The sequence below is a fragment of the Ascidia mentula genome, chromosome 4 (assembly GCF_947561715.1).
Source record: "Ascidia mentula chromosome 4, kaAscMent1.1, whole genome shotgun sequence".
Taxonomy (NCBI): domain Eukaryota; kingdom Metazoa; phylum Chordata; class Ascidiacea; order Phlebobranchia; family Ascidiidae; genus Ascidia; species Ascidia mentula.
Window position 1 is genome coordinate 17825854 of NC_138569.1, and position 23874 is coordinate 17849727.

The 23874-nt window shown below is 38.0% G+C and overlaps 6 protein-coding genes across 6 annotated transcripts; all 6 read left to right on the top strand.

Moving 5' to 3' along the window:
* The first annotated feature begins 1219 nt into the window (after positions 1–1219).
* On the top strand, positions 1220–3204 carry LOC145898225 (NXPE family member 3-like). The gene is made up of 3 exons (XM_082986654.1): positions 1220–1614; positions 1756–2013; positions 2202–3204. Exons 1-3 carry the CDS (start codon positions 1220–1222, stop codon positions 3202–3204), a joined length of 1656 nt encoding a protein of 551 aa, XP_082842780.1.
* Positions 3205–5187: 1983 nt separating this feature from the next.
* LOC145898226 (NXPE family member 3-like) lies at positions 5188–7175 on the top strand. Its single transcript, XM_082986655.1, has 4 exons — positions 5188–5582; positions 5724–5981; positions 6172–6355; positions 6609–7175. The coding sequence occupies exons 1-4, from the start codon at positions 5188–5190 to the stop codon at positions 7173–7175; spliced, it is 1404 nt and encodes a 467-aa protein (XP_082842781.1).
* Positions 7176–9179: 2004 nt separating this feature from the next.
* On the top strand, positions 9180–11116 carry LOC145898227 (NXPE family member 3-like). The gene is made up of 3 exons (XM_082986656.1): positions 9180–9574; positions 9716–9823; positions 10114–11116. Exons 1-3 carry the CDS (start codon positions 9180–9182, stop codon positions 11114–11116), a joined length of 1506 nt encoding a protein of 501 aa, XP_082842782.1.
* A 1991-nt stretch (positions 11117–13107) lies between these two features.
* On the top strand, positions 13108–15092 carry LOC145898228 (NXPE family member 3-like). Its single transcript, XM_082986657.1, has 3 exons — positions 13108–13502; positions 13644–13901; positions 14090–15092. Exons 1-3 carry the CDS (start codon positions 13108–13110, stop codon positions 15090–15092), a joined length of 1656 nt encoding a protein of 551 aa, XP_082842783.1.
* Positions 15093–17097: 2005 nt separating this feature from the next.
* On the top strand, positions 17098–19082 carry LOC145898229 (NXPE family member 3-like). Its single transcript, XM_082986658.1, has 3 exons — positions 17098–17492; positions 17634–17891; positions 18080–19082. The coding sequence occupies exons 1-3, from the start codon at positions 17098–17100 to the stop codon at positions 19080–19082; spliced, it is 1656 nt and encodes a 551-aa protein (XP_082842784.1).
* A 1963-nt stretch (positions 19083–21045) lies between these two features.
* On the top strand, positions 21046–23652 carry LOC145898232 (NXPE family member 3-like). The gene is made up of 4 exons (XM_082986659.1): positions 21046–21470; positions 21612–21869; positions 22059–22943; positions 23613–23652. Exons 1-4 carry the CDS (start codon positions 21046–21048, stop codon positions 23650–23652), a joined length of 1608 nt encoding a protein of 535 aa, XP_082842785.1.
* The last annotated feature ends 222 nt before the right edge of the window (positions 23653–23874 follow it).

The following is a 23874-nucleotide window of genomic DNA, read 5'->3' on the forward strand; positions in this document are numbered from 1 at the left end:
ATGATGGAATTATCTTTCCCATTAAACTGTGGCCAAAGTTATAAGCGAAAGACTGTTTTTTGTTGCCATGACGGATATGATTATGATTCGACCGGTAAACATATAGTACACACGAAATTGCACATAAGTAAGGTATGGCTGTAAAGGGAGTTTAATGAGCTGATTTATGACAATGCATACTAATATCCGTTGCAAAAATCGTTCAAAATGTTTTTACATTTTCACAAAGTTTGGCCTAAGTTGGTTGTATGCAAAATTTCGGCAATTACTTCACTGTTTGGGAATCACCACTGTGTGATCAAAATATCACTTTAATATTGATTTAAGGATTGGTGGCATAATCACACAGTTTAAAATCTAATCAGTATTTATGACTTTCCAGGGCTTATTTTGAACTATTCAATATCTTGCATCCAGATTGTAGAGCATGTAGTTCATGAACGTTCCACTGCTTTGCCATGATACCTATGAATAGACTATTAAATGCAACTTTGGGATTCTTTATTGCTTGTATGGTTTAACAAACCAATGCTTACACCTTTCACCCTTTGCATAAAAATGCAGCTGCTAGCGATATGTGGTCAGAGTTCATAACAAAAATTCAATATGTCTGTTGATAACTCCTAGATCTGTAGCGTTGGGAGCAAGCAAGCCTTGACACGTACATCGTACCAAACCAAGGCAAAATACTGAAATGATTTGGCTGGACACGCGGAGTGCACAAATGAACATTATTTGGCATTTACAATATGTACATTAGGCTTATTATTTTGGATTTTGGCAAACGTAAATACATAAACAACAAATGTACGGAAGTGTTGTGTGCAAAGCATGAAGGTAGATAGGACTTATATCATCAATAACCAAAAAAGAACAAACGGTTACTTCTGTTTAAAAGTGCATATGATTCGCATATTTGCAATTGGCAAAGAGCATGATCTTTCTAAATGCCCCTTTTTCAAAATAAACACGTTATTGAAAAATCGCGCTATAGTTACTATGTCGCATTATTAAGTCCTTCATTGTGACAATAGCACGTTTGACAAGTGTTTCCTGTGTGTTAGTTTGTTCCATTGTTTTCAAACAGAGCTGATCAACAGATGTGGCACCACGATACTTCTGGCTGTGCCTGGTTGTAACAACTGTAACATTTTGCATCAAAGCTAATTCTAATTATTAATGTTTGACTATGGGAGCACAAAAAAGCTACCAACACAAAATGTCGAGACTGGTGGCTTGGATGTTTATGTTCGTGTTTGGATGTGGAAGTTTGATATATTTGCACTTGCACGGGGAATTGACTTCAAACGAAAACCCAACTTACCAACATATAGAAAAAGTGAGGTTATCACCACTGTCGGGCCTTGAAGGGAAATATGGATCGTCAGATTGGTGGAAGTATCTGCCTGAAATTGAAGACTTGATGACTAAAATTGAGCAAGGAATAGTTGATTGGCCGAAGAACATCAAAAAAACAACTGACCCTAAACTATCCCATATGACTATTCCTAAAAGTGACAACCTGTTCGTCGGGGAGACCATAGCTGGATATATAGAAACAAAAGACTTCCATGGAATACGAAAGAAACACGGAGGCGATCACTTTCGTGCCAGGTGATGTTTTGAGCCTACATAAGTTGTTTACAAATTTATCAAAAAGTTGGTTCGATGATGCTTGCTTTTCTCGTCTGCTTCATAAAATTTTATGCGGTTAAATTGTTATTTTTACGTCTAAATTTACTGGTTGCTTTTCAGATTAAACAAAATCACAAAAGAAGGCAAAGTTACACCAGATGGCATCGCTGTGATGATACAGGATCATAAAAATGGAACTTACGGATGGAGCACAATTCTCCCATATCCCGGAACATTTAAAATAGTTGTTGAACTTGTTCACTCAAGCGAGGCGATAGTAGACCTTATTGTCACAACAGCATCACTCGTAGATAAAGCAAGGCCCTTCAAAGGAATTCTTTCCGACAAGAGCTTTGTTTTATGTGACGTCACAATGAGGTTTGTGTTTCTGGAATACGTTTACTAAACTATGTAAATAGAGTTGTTGAAGACTTTGGGTTTGGATTTAAAATGAAACAGGCCAATTTGCTGCTCAGTTTTGTAACCTTAAATGCTGTCCTCAATGCAGTGTTAAGCGATGATGGGGCTTTTGATACACAATCTTAGCAGATACCTTTATTTTTCAGCAATACACACTCTGTGTGCAATTATTCAAGACCAGATCAGGGAACTTCATGGATTTGTAGCCAACCTAAAGGCAACAAAACATGCCCGGATGAGATCCCGATGTATGGATTGACCCAAGAGGCTGATGATGAAATTCTTGGTTCACAACCATTATTTCAAAGTGGAGTTAACTGGCGAGTAGAGGTAAAAAACTCCGGACATGTTTTTGTGGTCAACGGAAGCATATACGATATGTTGAAAAGTTCTGAAAAGTGCACCACATCTACGGGCTTGAAGCACTACCGGGACAAAAATTTCGGTCGACCCAGCGGATTTTATTACAGAAACCTATGGCATTCTCTAATTTGCAACAACATGTATACAGTCATACATACGGCTGCTACATGCTTTCAAAACAAATATATACTCTTTATTGGGGACTCCACTATGAGACAGTGGTATGAGAGTGGTTTGGTTACAAAGTTGCGTGCGAAAGACTTTTCATCGGAATTAAGTAAACACTACTGGTCCATGCCTCGGTATTCATTTAGCGACGATTATAACACAAGCCTTTGCTTCAAAGCTCATGGTAACCCAATTCACAACCCAGGTCCCCCAGAAAGTAGACCATATATCGTTGACACCCTTCAAAATATCGACAATACACAAAGCACTGCTATTGTTTTTAATTTTGGTGCACACTTTCTACGATACGACCCATCTGTAATTGTTAAACGCATATTGGGGATCAAAAATGCGATTCTTGATCTGCATAATCGCCACCCAAGCGTGAAAATTTTTCTGCGAGGTGCTATTCGTTTTACAAACAGTTATGAGGGGCCACTGAGCGAGTGGCTTTACATGCGAGCTGATCGAATTCTCAGGGGTGCTTTGTTGGACTTACCGTATGTCGGATACATAGATACTTGGGAAATGACCACTGTAGTGCCACAAGAATCCTTCCATCCAACCTATCCCAAGGTTGTGGACGCTATTTCCTTGTTTATGTCGTATATTTGTTAATAAAAATATCAACATAACTTTATTCGTATTGTGTGTTGTACCCGGACTAGTTTGTTATCAGCATAGCACGCACGGACTCGATGTTACAGAAAACTAACAATGGATCATGCCAATTCTTATCTAACAAATCAGTGCTATTTTACCCGGGACTTGGTTGACAATAGAATGGAATTATGGAACAATAGTTGTCGATGCGCGCTGTCTAATAACATATTCTGATTGGAGTGGGCAGAGAGCAGTTAGTATTAATGGGCAATGCGGCGAAATCATATATATACGCTGGAAAGCACAATATTCTGAAACTTTTACGGCTAATGGCTTCTTTGGGGTTTCACGTCGCTAACTATGCAACTGCTGTAACTCCAAAAGTTTGTCAAAAATAAAATTATAAAATGTATTCAAAAAAAATTTCGGTTGAAATCATGCCTGGCTGTGAAGAACCGTCTATTAGATACTATCACTACAGGTTCGCTTGGAACGTAGTTATGGTACACACCCGGCTTGAATTTACAGGTGATTCAATGCCAAAACCAAACACCATTTTACTGCTCTTATTTCTCAATTTAGATGCGATTTGCTTTATACAAATGCGCCAGAAGTACAATGAACGCAAATTTTATTCACAAAAGCACAGATTTTAGGCTTGAAGCGTTGAAAAAGCGTATGACGTATATAATGTGATGTATGTTGCCATTCACTTTCAAAGAACAATGCATATTAATACCGCTATAACAAAATCAGTGGTATCGTTGGAAAGGTTTTTCAATGAGCTTTTCAATGATGGAATTATCTTTCCCATCAAACTGTAGCCAAAGTTATAAGCGAAAGATTGTTTTTTGTTGCCATGACGGCTATGATTATGATTCGACCGGCAAACATATAGTACACACGAAATTGCACATAAGTAAGGTATGGCTGTAAAGGGAGTTTAATGAGCTGATTTATGACAATGCATACTAATATCCGTTGCAAAAACCGTTCAAAATATTTTAACATTTTCACAAACTTTGGCCTAAGTTGGTTGTATGCAAAATTTCGGCAATTACTTCACCGTTTGGGAATCACCACTGTGTGATCAAAATATCACTTTAACATTGATTTAAGGATTGGTGGCATAATCACACAGTTTAAAATCTAATCAGTATTTATGACTTTCCAGGGCTTATTTTGAAGTATATAATATCTTGCAACAAGATTGTAGAGCAATTTATAAATGTTCCACTGCTTTGCCATGATACCTATGAATAGACTATTAAATGCAACTTTGGGATTCTTTATTGTTTGTATGGTTTAACAAACCAATGCTTACACCTTTCACCCTTTGCATAAAAATGCAGCTGCTAGCAAAATGTGGTCAGAGTTCGTAACAAATATTCAATATGTCTGTTGATAACTCCTAGATCTGTAGCGTTGGGAGCAAGCAAGCCTTGACACGTACATCGTACCAAACCAAGGCAAAATACTGAAATGATTTGGCTGGACACGCGGAGTGCACAAATGAACATTATTTGGTATTTACAATATGTGCATTAGGCTTATTATTTTGGCTTTTGAAAAACGTAAATACATTAACATCAAATGTACGGAAGTGTTGTGTGCAAAGCATGAAGATAGATAGGACTTATATCATCAATAACCAAAAAAGAATTAACGGTTACTTCTGTTTAAAAGTGTATATGATTCGCATATTTGCAATTAGCAAAGAGCATGATATTTCTAAATGCCCTTTTTTCAAAATAAACACGTTATTGAAAAATCGCGCTGCAGTAATAATGTCGCATTATTAAGTCCTTCATTGTGACAATAGCACGTTTGACAGGTGTGTTAGTTTGTTCAATTGTTTTCAAACAGAGCTGATCAACAGATGTGGTACCACGATACTTCTGGCTGTGCCTGGTTGTAACAACTGTAACATTTTGCATCAAAGCTAATTCTAATTATTAATGTTTGACTATGGGAGCACAAAAAAGCTACCAACACAAAATGTCGAGACTGGCGGCTTGGATGTTTATGTTCGTGTTTGGATGTGGAAGTATGACATATTTGCACTTGCACGTGGAATTGACTTTAAACGAAAACCCAACTTACCAATATAAAGAAAAAGTGAGGTTATCACCACTGTCGGGCCTTGAAGGAAAATATGGATCGTCAGATTGGTGGAAGTATCTGCCTGAAATTGAAGACTTGATGACTAAAATTGAGCAAGGAATAGTTGATTGGCCGAAGAACATCAACAAAACAACTGACCCTAAACTATCCCATATGACTATTCCTAAAAGTGACAACCTGTTCGTCGGGGAGACCATAGCTGGATATATAGAAACAAAAGACTTCGATGGAATACGGAAGAAACACGGAGGCGATCACTTTCGTGCCAGGTGATGTTTCGAGCCTACATAAGTTGTTTACAAATTTATCAAAAAGTTGGTTCGATGATGCTTGCTTTTCTCGTCTGCTTCATAAAATTTTATGCGGTTAAATTGTTATTCTTACGTCTAAATTTACTTGTTGCTTTTCAGATTAAATGAAGTCACAAAAGAAGGTAAAGTTACATCAGATGGCATCGCAGTGATGATACAGGATCATAAAAATGGAACTTACGGATGGAGCACAATTCTCCCATATCCCGGAACATTTAAAATAGTTGTTGAACTTGTTCACTCAAGCGAGGCGATAGTAGACCTTATTGTCACAACAGCATCACTCGTAGATAAAGTAAGGCCCTTCAAAGGAATTCTTCCCGACAAGAGCTTTGTTTTATGTGACGTCACAATGAGGTTTGTGGTTCTAGAATACGTTTACTAAACTATGTAAATAGAGTTGTTGAACATTTTGGGTTTGGATTTAAAAATGAAACAGGCCAATTTGCTGCTTAGTTTTGTAACCTTTAATTCTGTCCTCAATGCAGTGTTAAGCGATGATGGGGGCTTTTGATACACAATCTTAGCAGATACCTTTATTTTTCAGCAATACACACTCTGTGTGCAATTATTCAAGACCAGATCAGGGAACTTCATGGATTTGTAGCCAACCTACAGGCAACAAAACATGTCCGGATGAGATCCCGATGTATGGATTTACCCAAGAAACTGATGCTAAAATTCTTGGTTCACAACCATTATTTCAAAGTGGAGTTAACTGGCGAGTAGAGGTAAAAAAACTCCGGACATGTTTTTGAGGTCAACGGAAGCATATACGATATGTTGAAAAGTTCTGAAAAGTGCACTACACCAACGGGGTTGAAGCACTACAGGGACAAAAATTTCGGTCCACCCAGCGGATTTTATTACAGAAACCTATGGCATTCTCTAATTTGCAACAACATGTATACAACCATACATACGGCTGCTGCATGCTTTCAAAACAAATCTATACTCTTTATTGGGGACTCCACTATGAGACAGTGGTATGAGAGTGGTTTGGTTACAGAGTTGCGTGCGAAAGACTTTTCATCGGAATTAAGGAAACTCTACTGGTCCATGCCTCGGTATTCATTTAGCGACGATTATAACACAAGCCTTTGCTTCAAAGCTCATGGTAACCCAATTCACAACCCAGGTCCCCCAGAAAGTAGACCATATATCGTTGACACCCTTCAAAATATCGACAATACACAAAGCACTGCTATTGTTTTTAATTTAGGTGCACACTTTCTACGATACGACCCATCTGTAATTGTTAAACGCATATTGGGGATCAAAAATGCGATTCTTGATCTGCATAATCGCCACCCAAGCGTGAAAATTTTTCTGCGAGGTGCTATTCGTTTTACAAACAGTTATGAGGGGCCACTGAGCGAGTGGCTTTACATGCGAGCTGATCGAATTCTCAGGGGTGCTTTGTTGGACTTACCGTATGTCGGATACATAGATACTTGGGAAATGACCACTGTAGTGCCACAAAAATCCTTCCATCCAACCTATCCCAAGGTTGTGGACGCTATTTCCTTGTTTATGTCGTATATTTGTTAATAAAAATATCAACATAACTTTATTCGTATTGTGTGTTGTACCCGGACTAGTTTGTTATCAGCATAGTACGCACGGACTCGATGTTACAGAAAACTAACAATGGATAATGCCAATTCTTATCTAACAATCAGTGCTATTTTACCCGGGACTTGGTTGACAATAGAACGGAATTATGGAACAATAGCTGTCGATGCGAGCTGTCTAATAACATATTCTGATTGGAGTGGACAGAGAGCAGTTAATATTAATATACAATGCGGCGAAATCATATATATGCGCTGGAAAGCACAATATTCTGAAACTTTTACGACTAATGGCTTCTTTGGGGTTTCTCGTCGCTAACTATGCAACTGCTGTAACTCCAAAATTTGTCAAAAATAAAATTACAAAATGTATTCAAAAAACATTTCGGTTGAAATCATGCCGCGGCACACCTGGCTGTGAAGAACCGTCTTTTAGATACTATCACTACAGGTTCGCTTGAAACGTTGTTATGGTACACACACGGCTTGTATTTACAGGTGATTCAATGCCAAAACCTAATGCCATTTTACTGCTCTTATTTCTCAATTTAGATACGATTTGCTTTATACAAATGCGCCAGAAGTACAATGATCGCAAATTTTATTCACAAAAGCACAGATTTTAGGCTTGAAGCGTTGAAAAAGCATATGACGTATATAATGTGATGTATGTTGCCATTCACTTTCAAGGAAAAATGCATATTAATACCGCTATAACAAAATCAGTGGTATCGTTAGAAAGGTTTTTCAATGAGCTTTTCAATGATGGAATTATCTTTCCCATCAAACTGTAGTCAAAGTCACAAGCGAAAGACTGTTTTTTGTTGCCATGACGGATATGATTATGATTTGACGGGCAAACATATAGTACACACGAAATTGCACATAAGTAAGGTATGGCTGTAAAGGGAGTTTAATGAGCTGATTTATGACAATACATACTAATATCCGTTGCAAAAATCGTTCAAAATGATTTTACATTTTCTCAAAGTTTGGCCTAAGTTGGTTGTATGCAAAATTTCGGCAATTATTTCACCGTTTGGGAATGACCACTGTGTGATCAAAATATCACTTTAATATTGATTTAAGGCTTGGTGGCATAATCACACAGTTTAAAATCGAAACAGCTTTTATGACTTTCCAGGGTTTATTTTGAACTATTCAATATCTTGCATCCAGATTGTAGAGCATGTAGTTCATGAATGTTCCACTGCTTTGCCATGATACCTATGAATAGACTATTAAATGCAACTTTGGGATTCGTTATTGCTTGTATGGTTTAACAAACCAATGCTTACACCTTTCACCCTTTGCATAAAAATGCAGCTGCTAGCAAAATGTGGTCAGAGTTCATAACAAATATTCAATATGTCTGTTGATAACTCCTAGATCTGTAACGTTGGGAGCAAGCAAGCCTTGACACGTACATCGTACCAAACCAAGGCAAAATACTGAAATGATTTGGCTGGACACGCGGAGTGCACAAATGAACATTATTTGGCATTTACAATATGTGCATTAGGCTTATTATTTTGGATTTTGAAAAACGTAAATACATTAACATCAAATGTACGGAAGTGTTGTGTGCAAAGCGTGAAGATAGATAGGACTTATATCATCAATAACCAAAAAAGAACAAACGGTTACTTCTGTTTAAAAGTGCATATGATTCGCATATTTGCATTTGGCAAAGAGCATGATCTTTCTAAATGCCCTTTTTTCAAAATAAACACGTTATTGAAAAATCGCGCTGCAGTAATAATGTCGCATTATTAAGTCCTTCATTGCGACAATAGCACGTTTGACAGGTGTTTCCTGTGTGTTAGTTTGTTCCATTGTTTTCAAATAGAGCTGATCAACAGATGGGGTACCACGATACTTCTGACTGTGCCTGGTTGCAACAACTGTAACATTTTGCATCAAAGCTAATTCTGATTATTAATGTTTGACTATGGGAGCACAAAAAAGCTACCAACACAAAATGTCGAGACTGGCGGCTTGGATGTTTATGTTCGTGTTTGGATGTGGAAGTTTGTTATACTTGCACTTGCAAATGGAATTGACTTCAAACGAAAACCCAACTTACCAACATATAGAAAAAGTGAGGTTATCACCACTGTCGGGCCTTGAAGGGAAATATGGATCGTCAGATTGGTGGAAGTATCTGCCTGAAATTGAAGACTTGATGACTAAAATTGAGCAAGGAATAGTTGATTGGCCGAAGAACATCAACAAAACAACTGACCCTAAACTATCCCATATGACTATTCCTAAAAGTGTCAACTTGTTGGTCGGGGAGACCATAGCTGGATATATAGAAACAAAAGACTTCGATGGAATACGGAAGAAACACGGAGGCGATCACTTTCGTGCCAGGTGATGTTTCGAGCCTACATAAGTTGTTTACAAATTTATCAAAAAGTTGGTTCGATGATGCTTGTTTTTCTCGTCTGCTTCATAGAATTGTATGCGGTTAAATTGTTATTTTTACGTCTATATTTACTTGTTGCTTTTCAGATTAAATAAAATCACAAAAGAAGGCAAAGTTACATCAGATGGCATCGCAGTGATGATACAGGATCATAAAAATGGAACTTACGGATGGAGCACTCAAGCGAGGCGATAGTGGACCTTATTGTCACAACAGCATCACTCGTAGATAAAGTAAGGCCCTTCAAAGGAATTCTTCCCGACAAGAGCTTTGTTTTATGTGACGTCACAATGAGGTTTGTGGTTCTGGAATACGTTTACTAAACTATGTAAATAGAGTTGTTGAACATTTTGGGTTTGGATTCAAAAATGAAACAGGCCAATTTGCTGCTCAGTTTTGTAACCTTAAATGCTGTCCTCAATGCAGTGTTAAGCGATGATGGGGCTTTTGATACACAATCTTAGCAGATACCTTTATTTTTCAGCAATACACACTCTGTGTGCAATTATTCAAGACCAGATCAGGGAACTTCATGGATTTGTAGCCAACCTACAGGCAACAAAACATGTCCGGATGAGATCCCGATGTATGGATTTACCCAAGACGCTGATTCTAAAATTCTTGGTTCACAACCATTATTTCAAAGTGGAGTTAACTGGCGAGTAGAGGTAAAAAACTCCGGACATGTTTTTGTGGTCAACGGAAGCATATACGATATGTTGAAAAGTTCTGAAAAGTGCACTACATCGACGGGGTTGAAGCACTACAGGGACAAAAATTTCGGTCGACCCAGCGGATTTTATTACAGAAACCTATGGCATTCTCTAATTTGCAACAACATGTATACAACCATAAAAACGGCTGCTGCATGCTTTCAAAACAAATCTATACTCTTTATTGGGGACTCCACTATGAGACAGTGGTATGAGAGTGGTTTGGTTACAGAGTTGCGTGCGAAAGACTTTTCATCGGAATTAAGGAAACTCTACTGGTCCATGCCTCGGTATTCATTTAGCGACGATTATAACACAAGCCTTTGCTTCAAAGCTCATGGTAACCCACTTCACAACCCAGGTCCCCCAGAAAGTAGACCATATATCGTTGACACCCTTCAAAATATCGACAATGCACAAAGCACTGCTATTGTTTTTAATTTTGGTGCACACTTTCTACGATACGACCCATCTGTAATTGTTAAACGCATATTGGGGATCAAAAATGCGATTCTTGATCTGCATAATCGCCACCCAAGCGTGAAAATTTTTCTGCGAGGTGCTATTCGTTTTACAAACAGTTATCAGTGGCCACTGAGCGAGTGGCTTTACATGCGAGCTGATCGAATTCTCAGGGGTGCTTTGTTAGACTTACCGTATGTCGGATACATAGATACTTGGGAAATGACCACTGTAGTGCCACAAGAATCCTTCCACCCAACCAATCCCAAGGTTGTGGACGCTGTTTCCTTGTTTATGTCGTATATTTGTTGATAAAAATATCAACATAACTTTATTCGTATTGTGTGTTGTACCCGGACTATTTTGTTATCAACATAGCACGCACGGACTCAATGTTACAGAAAACTAACAATGGATAATGCCAATTCTTATCTAACAATCAGTGCTATTTTATCCGGGACTTGGTTGACAATAGAACGGAATTATGGAACAATAGTTTTCGATGCGCGCTGTCTAATAACATATTCTGATTGGAGTGGGCAGAGAGCAGTTTGTATTAATGGGCAATGCGGCGAAATCATATATATACGCTGGAAAGCACAATATTCTGAAACTTTTACGGCTAATGGCTTCTTTGGGGTTTCACGTCGCTAACTATGCAACTGCTGTAGCGTCAAAAGTTTTTCAAAAATAAAATTACAAAATGTATTCAAAAAAAATTTCGGTTGAAATCATGCCTGGCTGTGAAGAACCGTCTATTAGATACTATCACTACCGGTTCGCTTGGAACGTAGTTATGGTACACACCCGGCTTGAATTTACAGGTGATTCAATGCCAAAACCAAACACCATTTTACTGCTCTTATTTCTCAATTTAGATGCGATTTGCTTTGTACAAATGCGCCAGAAGTACAATGATCGCAAATTTTATTCACAAAAGCACAGATTTTAGGCTTGAAGCGTTGAAAAAGCATATGACGTATATAATGTGATGTATGTTGCCATTCACTTTCAAGGAACAATGCATATTAATACCGCTATAACAAAATCAGTGGTATCGTTGGAAAGGTTTTTCAATGAGCTTTTCAATGATGGAATTATCTTTCCCATCAAACTGTAGCCAAAGTTATAAGCGAAAGACTGTTTTTTGTTGCCATGACGGATATGATTATGATTCGACCGGTAAACATATAGTACACACGAAATTGCACATAAGTAAGGTATGGCTGTAAAGGGAGTTTAATGAGCTGATTTATGACAATGCATACTAATATCCGTTGCAAAAATCGTTCAAAATGTTTTTACATTTTCACAAAGTTTGGCCTAAGTTGGTTGTATGCAAAATTTCGGCAATTACTTCACTGTTTGGGAATCACCACTGTGTGATCAAAATATCACTTTAATATTGATTTAAGGATTGGTGGCATAATCACACAGTTTAAAATCTAATCAGTATTTATGACTTTCCAGGGCTTATTTTGAAGTATATAATATCTTGCAACAAGATTGTAGAGCAATTTATAAATGTTCCACTGCTTTGCCATGATACCTATGAATAGACTATTAAATGCGACTTTGGGATTCGTTATTGCTTGTATGGTTTAACAAACCAATGCTTACACCTTTCACCCTTTGCATAAAAATGCAGCTGCTAGCAAAATGTGGTCAGAGTTCGTAACAAAAATTCAATATGTCTGTTGATAACTCCTAGATCTGTAGCGTTGGGAGCAAGCAAGCCTTGACACGTACATCGTACCAAACCAAGGCAAAATACTGAAATGATTTGGCTGGACACGCGGAGTGCACAAATGAACATTATTTGGCATTTACAATATGTGCATTAGGCTTATTATTTTGGATTTTGGCAAACGTAAATACATAAACAACAAATGTACGGAAGTGTTGTGTGCAAAGCATGAAGGTAGATAGGACTTATATCATCAATAACCAAAAAAGAATAAACGGTTACTTCTGTTTAAAAGTGTATATGATTCGCATATTTGCAATCAGCAAAGAGCATGATCTTTCTAAATGCCCCTTTTTCAAAATAAACACGTTATTGAAAAATCGCGCTGCAGTAATAATGTCGCATTATTAAGTCCTTCATTGTGACAATAGCACGTTTGACAGGTGTTTCCTGTGTGTTAGTTTGTTCAATTGTTTTCAAATAGAGCTGATCAACAGATGTCGTACCACGATACTTCTGGCTGTGCCTGGTTGTAACAACTGTAACATTTTGCATTAAAGCTAATTCTAATTATTAATGTTTGACTATGGGAGCACAAAAAAGCTATCAACACAAAATGTCGAGACTGGTGGCTTGGATGTTTATATTCGTGTTTGGATGTGGAAGTTTGTTATACTTGCACTTGCGAATGGAATTGACTTCAAACGAAAACCCAACTTATCAACATATAGAAAAAGTGAGGTTATCACCACTGTCGGGCCTTGAAGGAAAATATGGATCGTCAGATTGGTGGAAGTATCTGCCTGAAATTCAGGACTTGATGACTAAAATTGAGCAAGGAATAGTTGATTGGCCGAAGAACATCAACAAAACAACTGACCCTAAACTATCCCATATGACTATTCCTAAAAGTGACAACCTGTTCGTCGGGGAGACCATAGCTGGATATATAGAAACAAAAGACTTCCATGGAATACGAAAGAAACACGGAGGCGATCACTTTCGTGCCAGGTGATGTTTCGAGCCTACATAAGTTGTTTTCAAATTTATCAAAAAGTTGGTTCGATGATGCTTGCTTTTCTCGTTTGCTTCATAAAATTGTATGCGGTTAAATTGTTATTTTTACGTCTAAATTTACTTGTTGCTTTTCAGATTAAACAAAATCACAAAAGAAGGCAAAGTTACACCAGATGGCATCGCTGTGATGATACAGGATCATAAAAATGGAACTTACGGATGGAGCACAATTCTCCCATATCCCGGAACATTTAAAATAGTTGTTGAACTTGTTCACTCAAGCGAGGCGATAGTAGACCTTATTGTCACAACAGCATCACTCGTAGATAAAGCAAGGCCCTTCAAAGGAATTCTTTCCGACAAGAGCTTTGTTTTATGTGACGTAACAATGAGGTTTGTGGTTCTGGAATACGTTTACTAAACTATGTAAACATAGTTGTTGAACACTTTGGGTTTGGATTTAAAATGAAACAGGCCAATTTGCTGCTCAGTTTTGTAACCTTAAATGCTGTCCTCAATGCAGTGTTAAGCGATGATGGGGCTTTTGATACACAATCTTAGCAGATACCTTTATTTTTCAGCAATACACACTCTGTGTGCAATTATTCAAGACCAGATCAGGGAACTTCATGGATTTGTAGCCAACCTACAGGCAACAAAACATGTCCAGATAAGATCCCGATGTATGGATTGACCGAACTGGCTGATGCTGAAATTCTTGGTTCACAACCATTATTTCAAAGTGGAGTTAACTGGCGAGTAGAGGTAAAAAACTCCGGACATGTTTTTGTGGTCAACGGAAGCATATACGATATGTTGAAAAGTTCTGAAAAGTGCACCACGTCTACGGGCTTGAAGCACTACCGGGACAAAAATTTCGGTCGACCCAGCGGATTTTATTACAGAAACCTATGGCATTCTCTAATTTGCAACAACATGTATACAACCATAAATACGGCTGCTGCATGCTTTCAAAACAAATCTATACTCTTTATTGGGGACTCCACTATGAGACAGTGGTATGAGAGTGGTTTGGTTACAGAGTTGCGTGCGAAAGACTTTTCATCGGAATTAAGTAAACACTACTGGTCGATGCCTCGGTATTCATTTAGCGACGATTATAACACAAGCCTTTGCTTCAAAGCTCATGGTAACCCAAATCATCACCCAGGTCCCCCAGAAAGTAGACCATATATCGTTGACACCCTTCAAAATATCGACAATGCACAAAGCACTGCTATTGTTTTTAATTTTGGTGCACACTTTCTACGATACGACCCATCTGTAATTGTTAAACACATATTGGGGATCAAAAATGCGATTCTTGATCTGCATAATCGCCACCCAAGCGTGAAAATTTTTCTGCGAGGTGCTATTCGTTTTACAAACAGTTATCCGGGGCCACTGAGCGAGTGGCTTTACATGAGAGCTGATCGAATTCTCAGGGGTGCTTTGTTGGACTTACCGTATGTCGGATACATAGATACTTGGGAAATGACCACTGTAGTGCCACAAACATCCGTACATCCAACCAATCCCAAGGTTGTGGACGCTATTTCCTTGTTTATGTCGTATATTTGTTAATAAAAATATCAACATAACTTTATTCGTATTGTGTGTTGTACCCGGACTATTTTGTTATCAGCATAGTACGCACGGACTCGATGTTACAGTAAACTGACAATGGATCATGCCAATTCTTATTTGACAAACAGTGCTCTTTTACCCGGGACTTTAGTTAACAATAGAATGGAATTGTGGAACAATAGTTGTCGATGCGCGCTGTCTGATATCATTTTCTGATTAAAGTGGACAGAGAGCAGTTAATATTAATATACAATGCGGCGAAATCATATATATGCGCTGGAAAGCACAATATTCTGAAACTTTTACGACTAATGGCTTCTTTGGGGTTTCTCGTCGCAAACTATGCAACTGCTGTAACTCCAAAGTTTTTCAAAAATAAAATAACAAAATGCATTCAAAAAACATTTCGGTTGAAATCATGCCGCGGCACACCTGGCTTTGAAGAACCGTCTTTTAGATACTATCACTACAGGTTCGCTTGGAACGTTGTTATGGTACACACACGGCTTGTATTTACAGGTAATTCAATGCCAAAACCTAATGCCATTTTACTGCTCTTATTTCTCAATTTAGATGCGATTTGCTTTACACAAATGCGCCAGAAGTACAATGATCGCAAATTTTATTCACAAAAGCACAGATTTTAGGCTTGAAGCGTTGAAAAAGCATATGACGTATATAATGTGATGTATGTTGCCATTCACTTTCAAGGAACAATGCATATTAATACCGCTATAACAAAATCAGTGGTATCGTTGGAAAGGTTTTTCAATGAGCTTTTCAATGATGGAATTATCTTTCCCATTAAACTGTGGCCAAAGTTATAAGCGAAAGACTGTTTTTTGTTGCCATGACGGATATGATTATGATTCGACCGGTAAACATATAGTACACACGAAATTGCACATAAGTAAGGTATGGCTGTAAAGGGAGTTTAATGAGCTGATTTATGACAATGCATACTAATATCCGTTGCAAAAATCGTTGAAAATGTTTTTACATTTTCACAAAGTTTGGCCTAAGTTGGTTGTATGCAAAATTTCGGCAATTACTTCACTGTTTGGGAATCACCACTGTGTGATCAAAATATCACTTTAATATTGATTTAAGGATTGGTGGCATAATCACACAGTTTAAAATCTAATCAGTATTTATGACTTTCCAGGGCTTATTTTGAACTATTCAATATCTTGCATCCAGATTGTAGAGCATGTAGTTCATGAACGTTCCACTGCTTTGCCATGATACCTATGAATAGACTATTAAATGCAACTTTGGGATTCTTTATTGCTTGTATGGTTTAACAAACCAATGCTTACACCTTTCACCCTTTGCATAAAAATGCAGCTGCTAGCGATATGTGGTCAGAGTTCATAACAAAAATTCAATATGTCTGTTGATAACTCCTAGATCTGTAGCGTTGGGAGCAAGCAAGCCTTGACACGTACATCGTACCAAACCAAGGCAAAATACTGAAATGATTTGGCTGGACACGCGGAGTGCACAAATGAACATTATTTGGCATTTACAATATGTACATTAGGCTTATTATTTTGGATTTTGGCAAACGTAAATACATAAACAACAAATGTACGGAAGTGTTGTGTGCAAAGCATGAAGGTAGATAGGACTTATATCATCAATAACCAAAAAAGAACAAACGGTTACTTCTGTTTAAAAGTGCATATGATTCGCATATTTGCAATTGGCAAAGAGCATGATCTTTCTAAATGCCCCTTTTTCAAAATAAACACGTTATTGAAAAATCGCGCTATAGTTACTATGTCGCATTATTAAGTCCTTCATTGTGACAATAGCACGTTTGACAAGTGTTTCCTGTGTGTTAGTTTGTTCCATTGTTTTCAAACAGAGCTGATCAACAGATGTGGCACCACGATACTTCTGGCTGTGCCTGGTTGTAACAACTGTAACATTTTGCATCAAAGCTAATTCTAATTATTAATGTTTGACTATGGGAGCACAAAAAAGCTACCAACACAAAATGTCGAGACTGGTGGCTTGGATGTTTATGTTCGTGTTTGGATGTGGAAGTTTGATATATTTGCACTTGCACGGGGAATTGACTTCAAACGAAAACCCAACTTACCAACATATAGAAAAAGTGAGGTTATCACCACTGTCGGGCCTTGAAGGGAAATATGGATCGTCAGATTGGTGGAAGTATCTGCCTGAAATTGAAGACTTGATGACTAAAATTGAGCAAGGAATAGTTGATTGGCCGAAGAACATCAAAAAAACAACTGACCCTAAACTATCCCATATGACTATTCCTAAAAGTGACAACCTGTTCGTCGGGGAGACCATAGCTGGATATATAGAAACAAAAGACTTCCATGGAATACGAAAGAAACACGGAGGCGATCACTTTCGTGCCAGGTGATGTTTTGAGCCTACATAAGTTGTTTACAAATTTATCAAAAAGTTGGTTCGATGATGCTTGCTTTTCTCGTCTGCTTCATAAAATTTTATGCGGTTAAATTGTTATTTTTACGTCTAAATTTACTGGTTGCTTTTCAGATTAAACAAAATCACAAAAGAAGGCAAAGTTACACCAGATGGCATCGCTGTGATGATACAGGATCATAAAAATGGAACTTACGGATGGAGCACAATTCTCCCATATCCCGGAACATTTAAAATAGTTGTTGAACTTGTTCACTCAAGCGAGGCGATAGTAGACCTTATTGTCACAACAGCATCACTCGTAGATAAAGCAAGGCCCTTCAAAGGAATTCTTTCCGACAAGAGCTTTGTTTTATGTGACGTCACAATGAGGTTTGTGTTTCTGGAATACGTTTACTAAACTATGTAAATAGAGTTGTTGAAGACTTTGGGTTTGGATTTAAAATGAAACAGGCCAATTTGCTGCTCAGTTTTGTAACCTTAAATGCTGTCCTCAATGCAGTGTTAAGCGATGATGGGGCTTTTGATACACAATCTTAGCAGATACCTTTATTTTTCAGCAATACACACTCTGTGTGCAATTATTCAAGACCAGATCAGGGAACTTCATGGATTTGTAGCCAACCTAAAGGCAACAAAACATGCCCGGATGAGATCCCGATGTATGGATTGACCCAAGAGGCTGATGATGAAATTCTTGGTTCACAACCATTATTTCAAAGTGGAGTTAACTGGCGAGTAGAGGTAAAAAACTCCGGACATGTTTTTGTGGTCAACGGAAGCATATACGATATGTTGAAAAGTTCTGAAAAGTGCACCACATCTACGGGCTTGAAGCACTACCGGGACAAAAATTTCGGTCGACCCAGCGGATTTTATTACAGAAACCTATGGCATTCTCTAATTTGCAACAACATGTATACAGTCATACATACGGCTGCTACATGCTTTCAAAACAAATATATACTCTTTATTGGGGACTCCACTATGAGACAGTGGTATGAGAGTGGTTTGGTTACAAAGTTGCGTGCGAAAGACTTTTCATCGGAATTAAGTAAACACTACTGGTCCATGCCTCGGTATTCATTTAGCGACGATTATAACACAAGCCTTTGCTTCAAAGCTCATGGTAACCCAATTCACAACCCAGGTCCCCCAGAAAGTAGACCATATATCGTTGACACCCTTCAAAATATCGACAATACACAAAGCACTGCTATTGTTTTTAATTTTGGTGCACACTTTCTACGATACGACCCATCTGTAATTGTTAAACGCATATTGGGGATCAAAAATGCGATTCTTGATCTGCATAATCGCCACCCAAGCGTGAAAATTTTTCTGCGAGGTGCTATTCGTTTTACAAACAGTTATGAGGGGCCACTGAGCGAGTGGCTTTACATGCGAGCTGATCGAATTCTCAGGGGTGCTTTGTTGGACTTACCGTATGTCGGATACATAGATACTTGGGAAATGACCACTGTAGTGCCACAAGAATCCTTCCATCCAACCTATCCCAAGGTTGTGGACGCTATTTCCTTGTTTATGTCGTATATTTGTTAATAAAAATATCAACATAACTTTATTCGTATTGTGTGTTGTACCCGGACTAGTTTGTTATCAGCATAGCACGCACGGACTCGATGTTACAGAAAACTAACAATGGATCATGCCAATTCTTATCTAACAAATCAGTGCTATTTTACCCGGGACTTGGTTGACAATAGAACGGAATTATGGAACAATAGTTGTCGATGCGCGCTGTCTAATAACATATTCTGATTGGAGTGGGCAGAGAGCAGTTAGTATTAATGGGCAATGCGGCGAAATCATATATATACGCTGGAAAGCACAATATTCTGAAACTTTTACGGCTAATGGCTTCTTTGGGGTTTCACGTCGCTAACTATGCAACTGCTGTAGCGTCAAAAGTTTTTCAAAAATAAAATTACAAAATGTATTCAAAAAACATTTCGGTTGAAATCATGCCGCGGCACACCTGGCTTTGAAGAACCGTCTTTTAGATACTATCACTACAGGTTCGCTTGGAACGTTGTTATGGTACACACACGGCTTGTATTTACAGGTGATTCAATGCCAAAACCTAATGCCATTTTACTGCTCTTATTTCTCAATTTAGATGCGATTTGCTTTGTACAAATGCGCCAGAAGTACAATGATCGCAAATTTTATTCACAAAAGCACAGATTTTAGGCTTGAAGCGTTGAAAAAGCATATGACGTATATAATGTGATGTATGTTGCCATTCACTTTCAAGGAACAATGCATATTAATACCGCTATAACAAAATCAGTGGTATCGTTGGAAAGGTTTTTCAATGAGCTTTTCAATGATGGAATTATCTTTCCCATCAAACTGTAGCCAAAGTTATAAGCGAAAGACTGTTTTTTGTTGCCATGACGGATATGATTATGATTCGACCGGTAAACATATAGTACACACGAAATTGCACATAAGTAAGGTATGGCTGTAAAGGGAGTTTAATGAGCTGATTTATGACAATGCATACTAATATCCGTTGCAAAAATCGTTCAAAATGTTTTTACATTTTCACAAAGTTTGGCCTAAGTTGGTTGTATGCAAAATTTCGGCAATTACTTCACTGTTTGGGAATCACCACTGTGTGATCAAAATATCACTTTAATATTGATTTAAGGATTGGTGGCATAATCACACAGTTTAAAATCTAATCAGTATTTATGACTTTCCAGGGCTTATTTTGAAGTATATAATATCTTGCAACAAGATTGTAGAGCAATTTATAAATGTTCCACTGCTTTGCCATGATACCTATGAATAGACTATTAAATGCGACTTTGGGATTCGTTATTGCTTGTATGGTTTAACAAACCAATGCTTACACCTTTCACCCTTTGCATAAAAATGCAGCTGCTAGCAAAATGTGGTCAGAGTTCGTAACAAAAATTCAATATGTCTGTTGATAACTCCTAGATCTGTAGCGTTGGGAGCAAGCAAGCCTTGACACGTACATCGTACCAAACCAAGGCAAAATACTGAAATGATTTGGCTGGACACGCGGAGTGCACAAATGAACATTATTTGGCATTTACAATATGTGCATTAGGCTTATTATTTTGGCTTTTGAAAAACGTAAATACATTAACAACAAATGTACGGAAGTTTTGTGTGCAAAGCATGAAGGTAGATAGGATCATCAATGACCAAAAAAGAATAAACGGTTACTTCTGTTCAAAAGTGCATTTGATTCGCATATTTGCAATTGGTAAAGAGCATGATCTTTCTAAATGCCCTTTTTTCAAAATAAACACGTTATTGAAAAATCGCGCTGCAGTAATAATGTCGCATTATTAAGTCCTTCATTGTGACAATAGCACGTTTGACAGGTGTTTCCTGTGTGTTAGTTTGTTCAATTGTTTTCAAATAGAGCTGACCAACAGATGTAGTACCACGATACTTTTGGCTGTGCCTGGTTGTTACTGTAACATTTTGCATTAAAGCTAATTCTTATTATTAATGTTTGACTATGGGAGCACAAAAGAGCTACCAACACAAAATGTCGAGACTGGTGGCTTGGATGTTTATGTTCGTGTTTGGATGTGGAAGTTTGGTATATTTGCACTTGCAAATGGAATTGACTTCAAACGCAAACCCAACTTACCAACATAAAGAAAAAGTAAGGTTATCATCACTGTCGGGCCTTGAAGGGAAATATGGATCGTCAGATTGGTGGAAGTATCTGCCTGAAATTGAAGACTTGATGACTAAAATTGAGCAAGGAATAGTTGATTGGCCGAAGAACATCAACAAAACAACTGACCCTAAACTATCCCATATGACTATTCCTAAAAGTGACAACATGTTCGTCGGGGAGACCATAGCTGGATATATAGAAACAAAAGACTTCGATGGAATACGGAAGAAACACGGAGGCGATCACTTTCGTGCCAGGTGATATATAGAGCCTACATAAGTTGTTTTCAAATTTATCAAAAAGTTGGTTCGACGATGCTTGCTTTTCTCGTCTGCTTCATAAAATTGTATGCGGTTAAATTGTTATTCTTACGTCTATATTTACTTGTTGCTTTTCAGATTAAATGAAGTCACAAAAGAAGGTGAAGTTACATCAGATGGCATCGCTGTGATGATACAGGATCATAAAAATGGAACTTACGGATGGAGCACAATTCTCCCATATCCCGGAACATTTAAAATAGTTGTTGAACTTGTTCACTCAAGCGAGGCGATAGTAGACCTTATTGTCACAACAGCATCACTCGTAGATAAAGCAAGGCCCTTCAAAGGAATTCTTTCCGACAAGAGCTTTGTTTTATGTGACGTCACAATGAGGTTTGTGGTTATAGAATACGTTTACTAAACTATGTAAATAGAGTTGTTGAACATTTTGGGTTTGGATTTAAAAATGAAACAGGCCAATTTGCTGCTCAGTTTTGTAACCTTAAATGCTGTCCTCAATGCAGTGTCAAGCGATGATGGGGCTTTTGATACACAATCTTAGCAGATACCTTTATTTTTCAGCAATACAAACTCTGTGTGCAATTATTCAAGACCAGATCAGGGAACTTCATGGATTTGTAGCCAACCTACAGGCAACAAAACATGCCCGGATGAGATCCCGATGTATGGAATGACCCAAAAGACTGATGTTGAAGTTCTTGGTTCACAACCATTATTTCAAAGTGGAGTTAACTGGCGAGTAGAGGTAAAAAACTCCGGACATGTTTTTGTGGTCAACGGAAGCATATACGATATGTTGAAAAGTTCTGAAAAGTGCACCACATCTACGGGCTTGAAGCACTACCGGGACAAAAATTTCGGTCGACCCAGCGGATTTTATCACAGAAACCTATGGCATTCTCTAATTTGCAACAACATGTATACAACCATACATACGGCTGGTACATGCTTTCAAAACAAATATATACTCTTTATTGGGGACTCCACTATGAGACAGTGGTATGAGAGTGGTTTGGTGACAAAGTTGCGTGCAAAAGACTTTTCATCGGAATTAGGTAAACACTACTGGTCCAGGCCTCGGTATTCATTTAGCGACGATTATAACACAAGCCTTTGCTTCAAAGCTCATGGTAACCCAATTCACAACCCAGGTCCCCCAGAAAGTAGACCATATATCGTTGACACCCTTCAAAATATCGACAATACACAAAGCACTGCTATTGTTTTTAATTTAGGTGCACACTTTCTACGATACGACCCATCTGTAATTGTTAAACGCATATTGGGGATCAAAAATGCGATTCTTGATCTGCATAATCGCCACCCAAGCGTGAAAATTTTTCTGCGAGGTGCTATTCGTTTTACAAACAGTTATGAGGGGCCACTGAGCGAGTGGCTTTACATGCGAGCTGATCGAATTCTCAGGGGTGCTTTGTTGGACTTACCGTATGTCGGATACATAGATACTTGGGAAATGACCACTGTAGTGCCATGCACAAAAATCCGTACATCCAACCAATCCCAAGGTTGTGGACGCTATTTCCTTGTTTATGTCGTATATTTGTTAATAAAAATATCAACATAACTTTATTCGTATTGTGTGTTGTACCCGGACTATGTTGTTATCAACATAGCACGCACGGACTCAATGTTACAGAAAACTAACAATGGATAATGCCAATTCTTATCTGACAATCAGTGCTATTTTACCGGGACTTGGTTGACAATAGAACGGAATTATGGAACAATAGTTGTCAATGCGAGCTGTCTAATAACATATTCTGATTGGAGTGGGCAGAGAGCAGTTAGTATTAATAGGCAATGCGGCAAAATCATATCTATACGCTGGAAAGCACAATATTCTGAAACTTTTACGGCTAATGGCTTCTTTGGGGTTTCTCGTCGCTAACTATGCAACTGCTGTAACTCCAAAAGTTTGTCAAAAATAAAATTATAAAATGTATTCAAAAAATATTGCGGTTGAAATCATGCCGCGGCACACCTGGCTTTGAAGAACCGTCTTTTAGATACTATCACTACACACCCGGCTTGAATTTACCGGTGATTAAATGCCAAAACCAAACACCATTTTACTGCTCTTATTTCTCAATTTAGATGCGATTTGCTTCATATAAATGCGCCAGAAGTACAATGATCGCAAATTTTATTCACAAAAGCACAGATTTTAGGCTTGAAGCGTTGAAAAAGCATATGACGTATATAATGTGATGTATGTCGCCATTCACTTTCAAGAAACAATGCATATTAATACCGCTATAACAAAATCAGTGGTATCGTTGGAAAGGTTTTTCAATGAGCTTTTCAATGATGGAATTATCTTTCCCATCAAACTGTAGCCAAAGTTATAAGCGAAAGA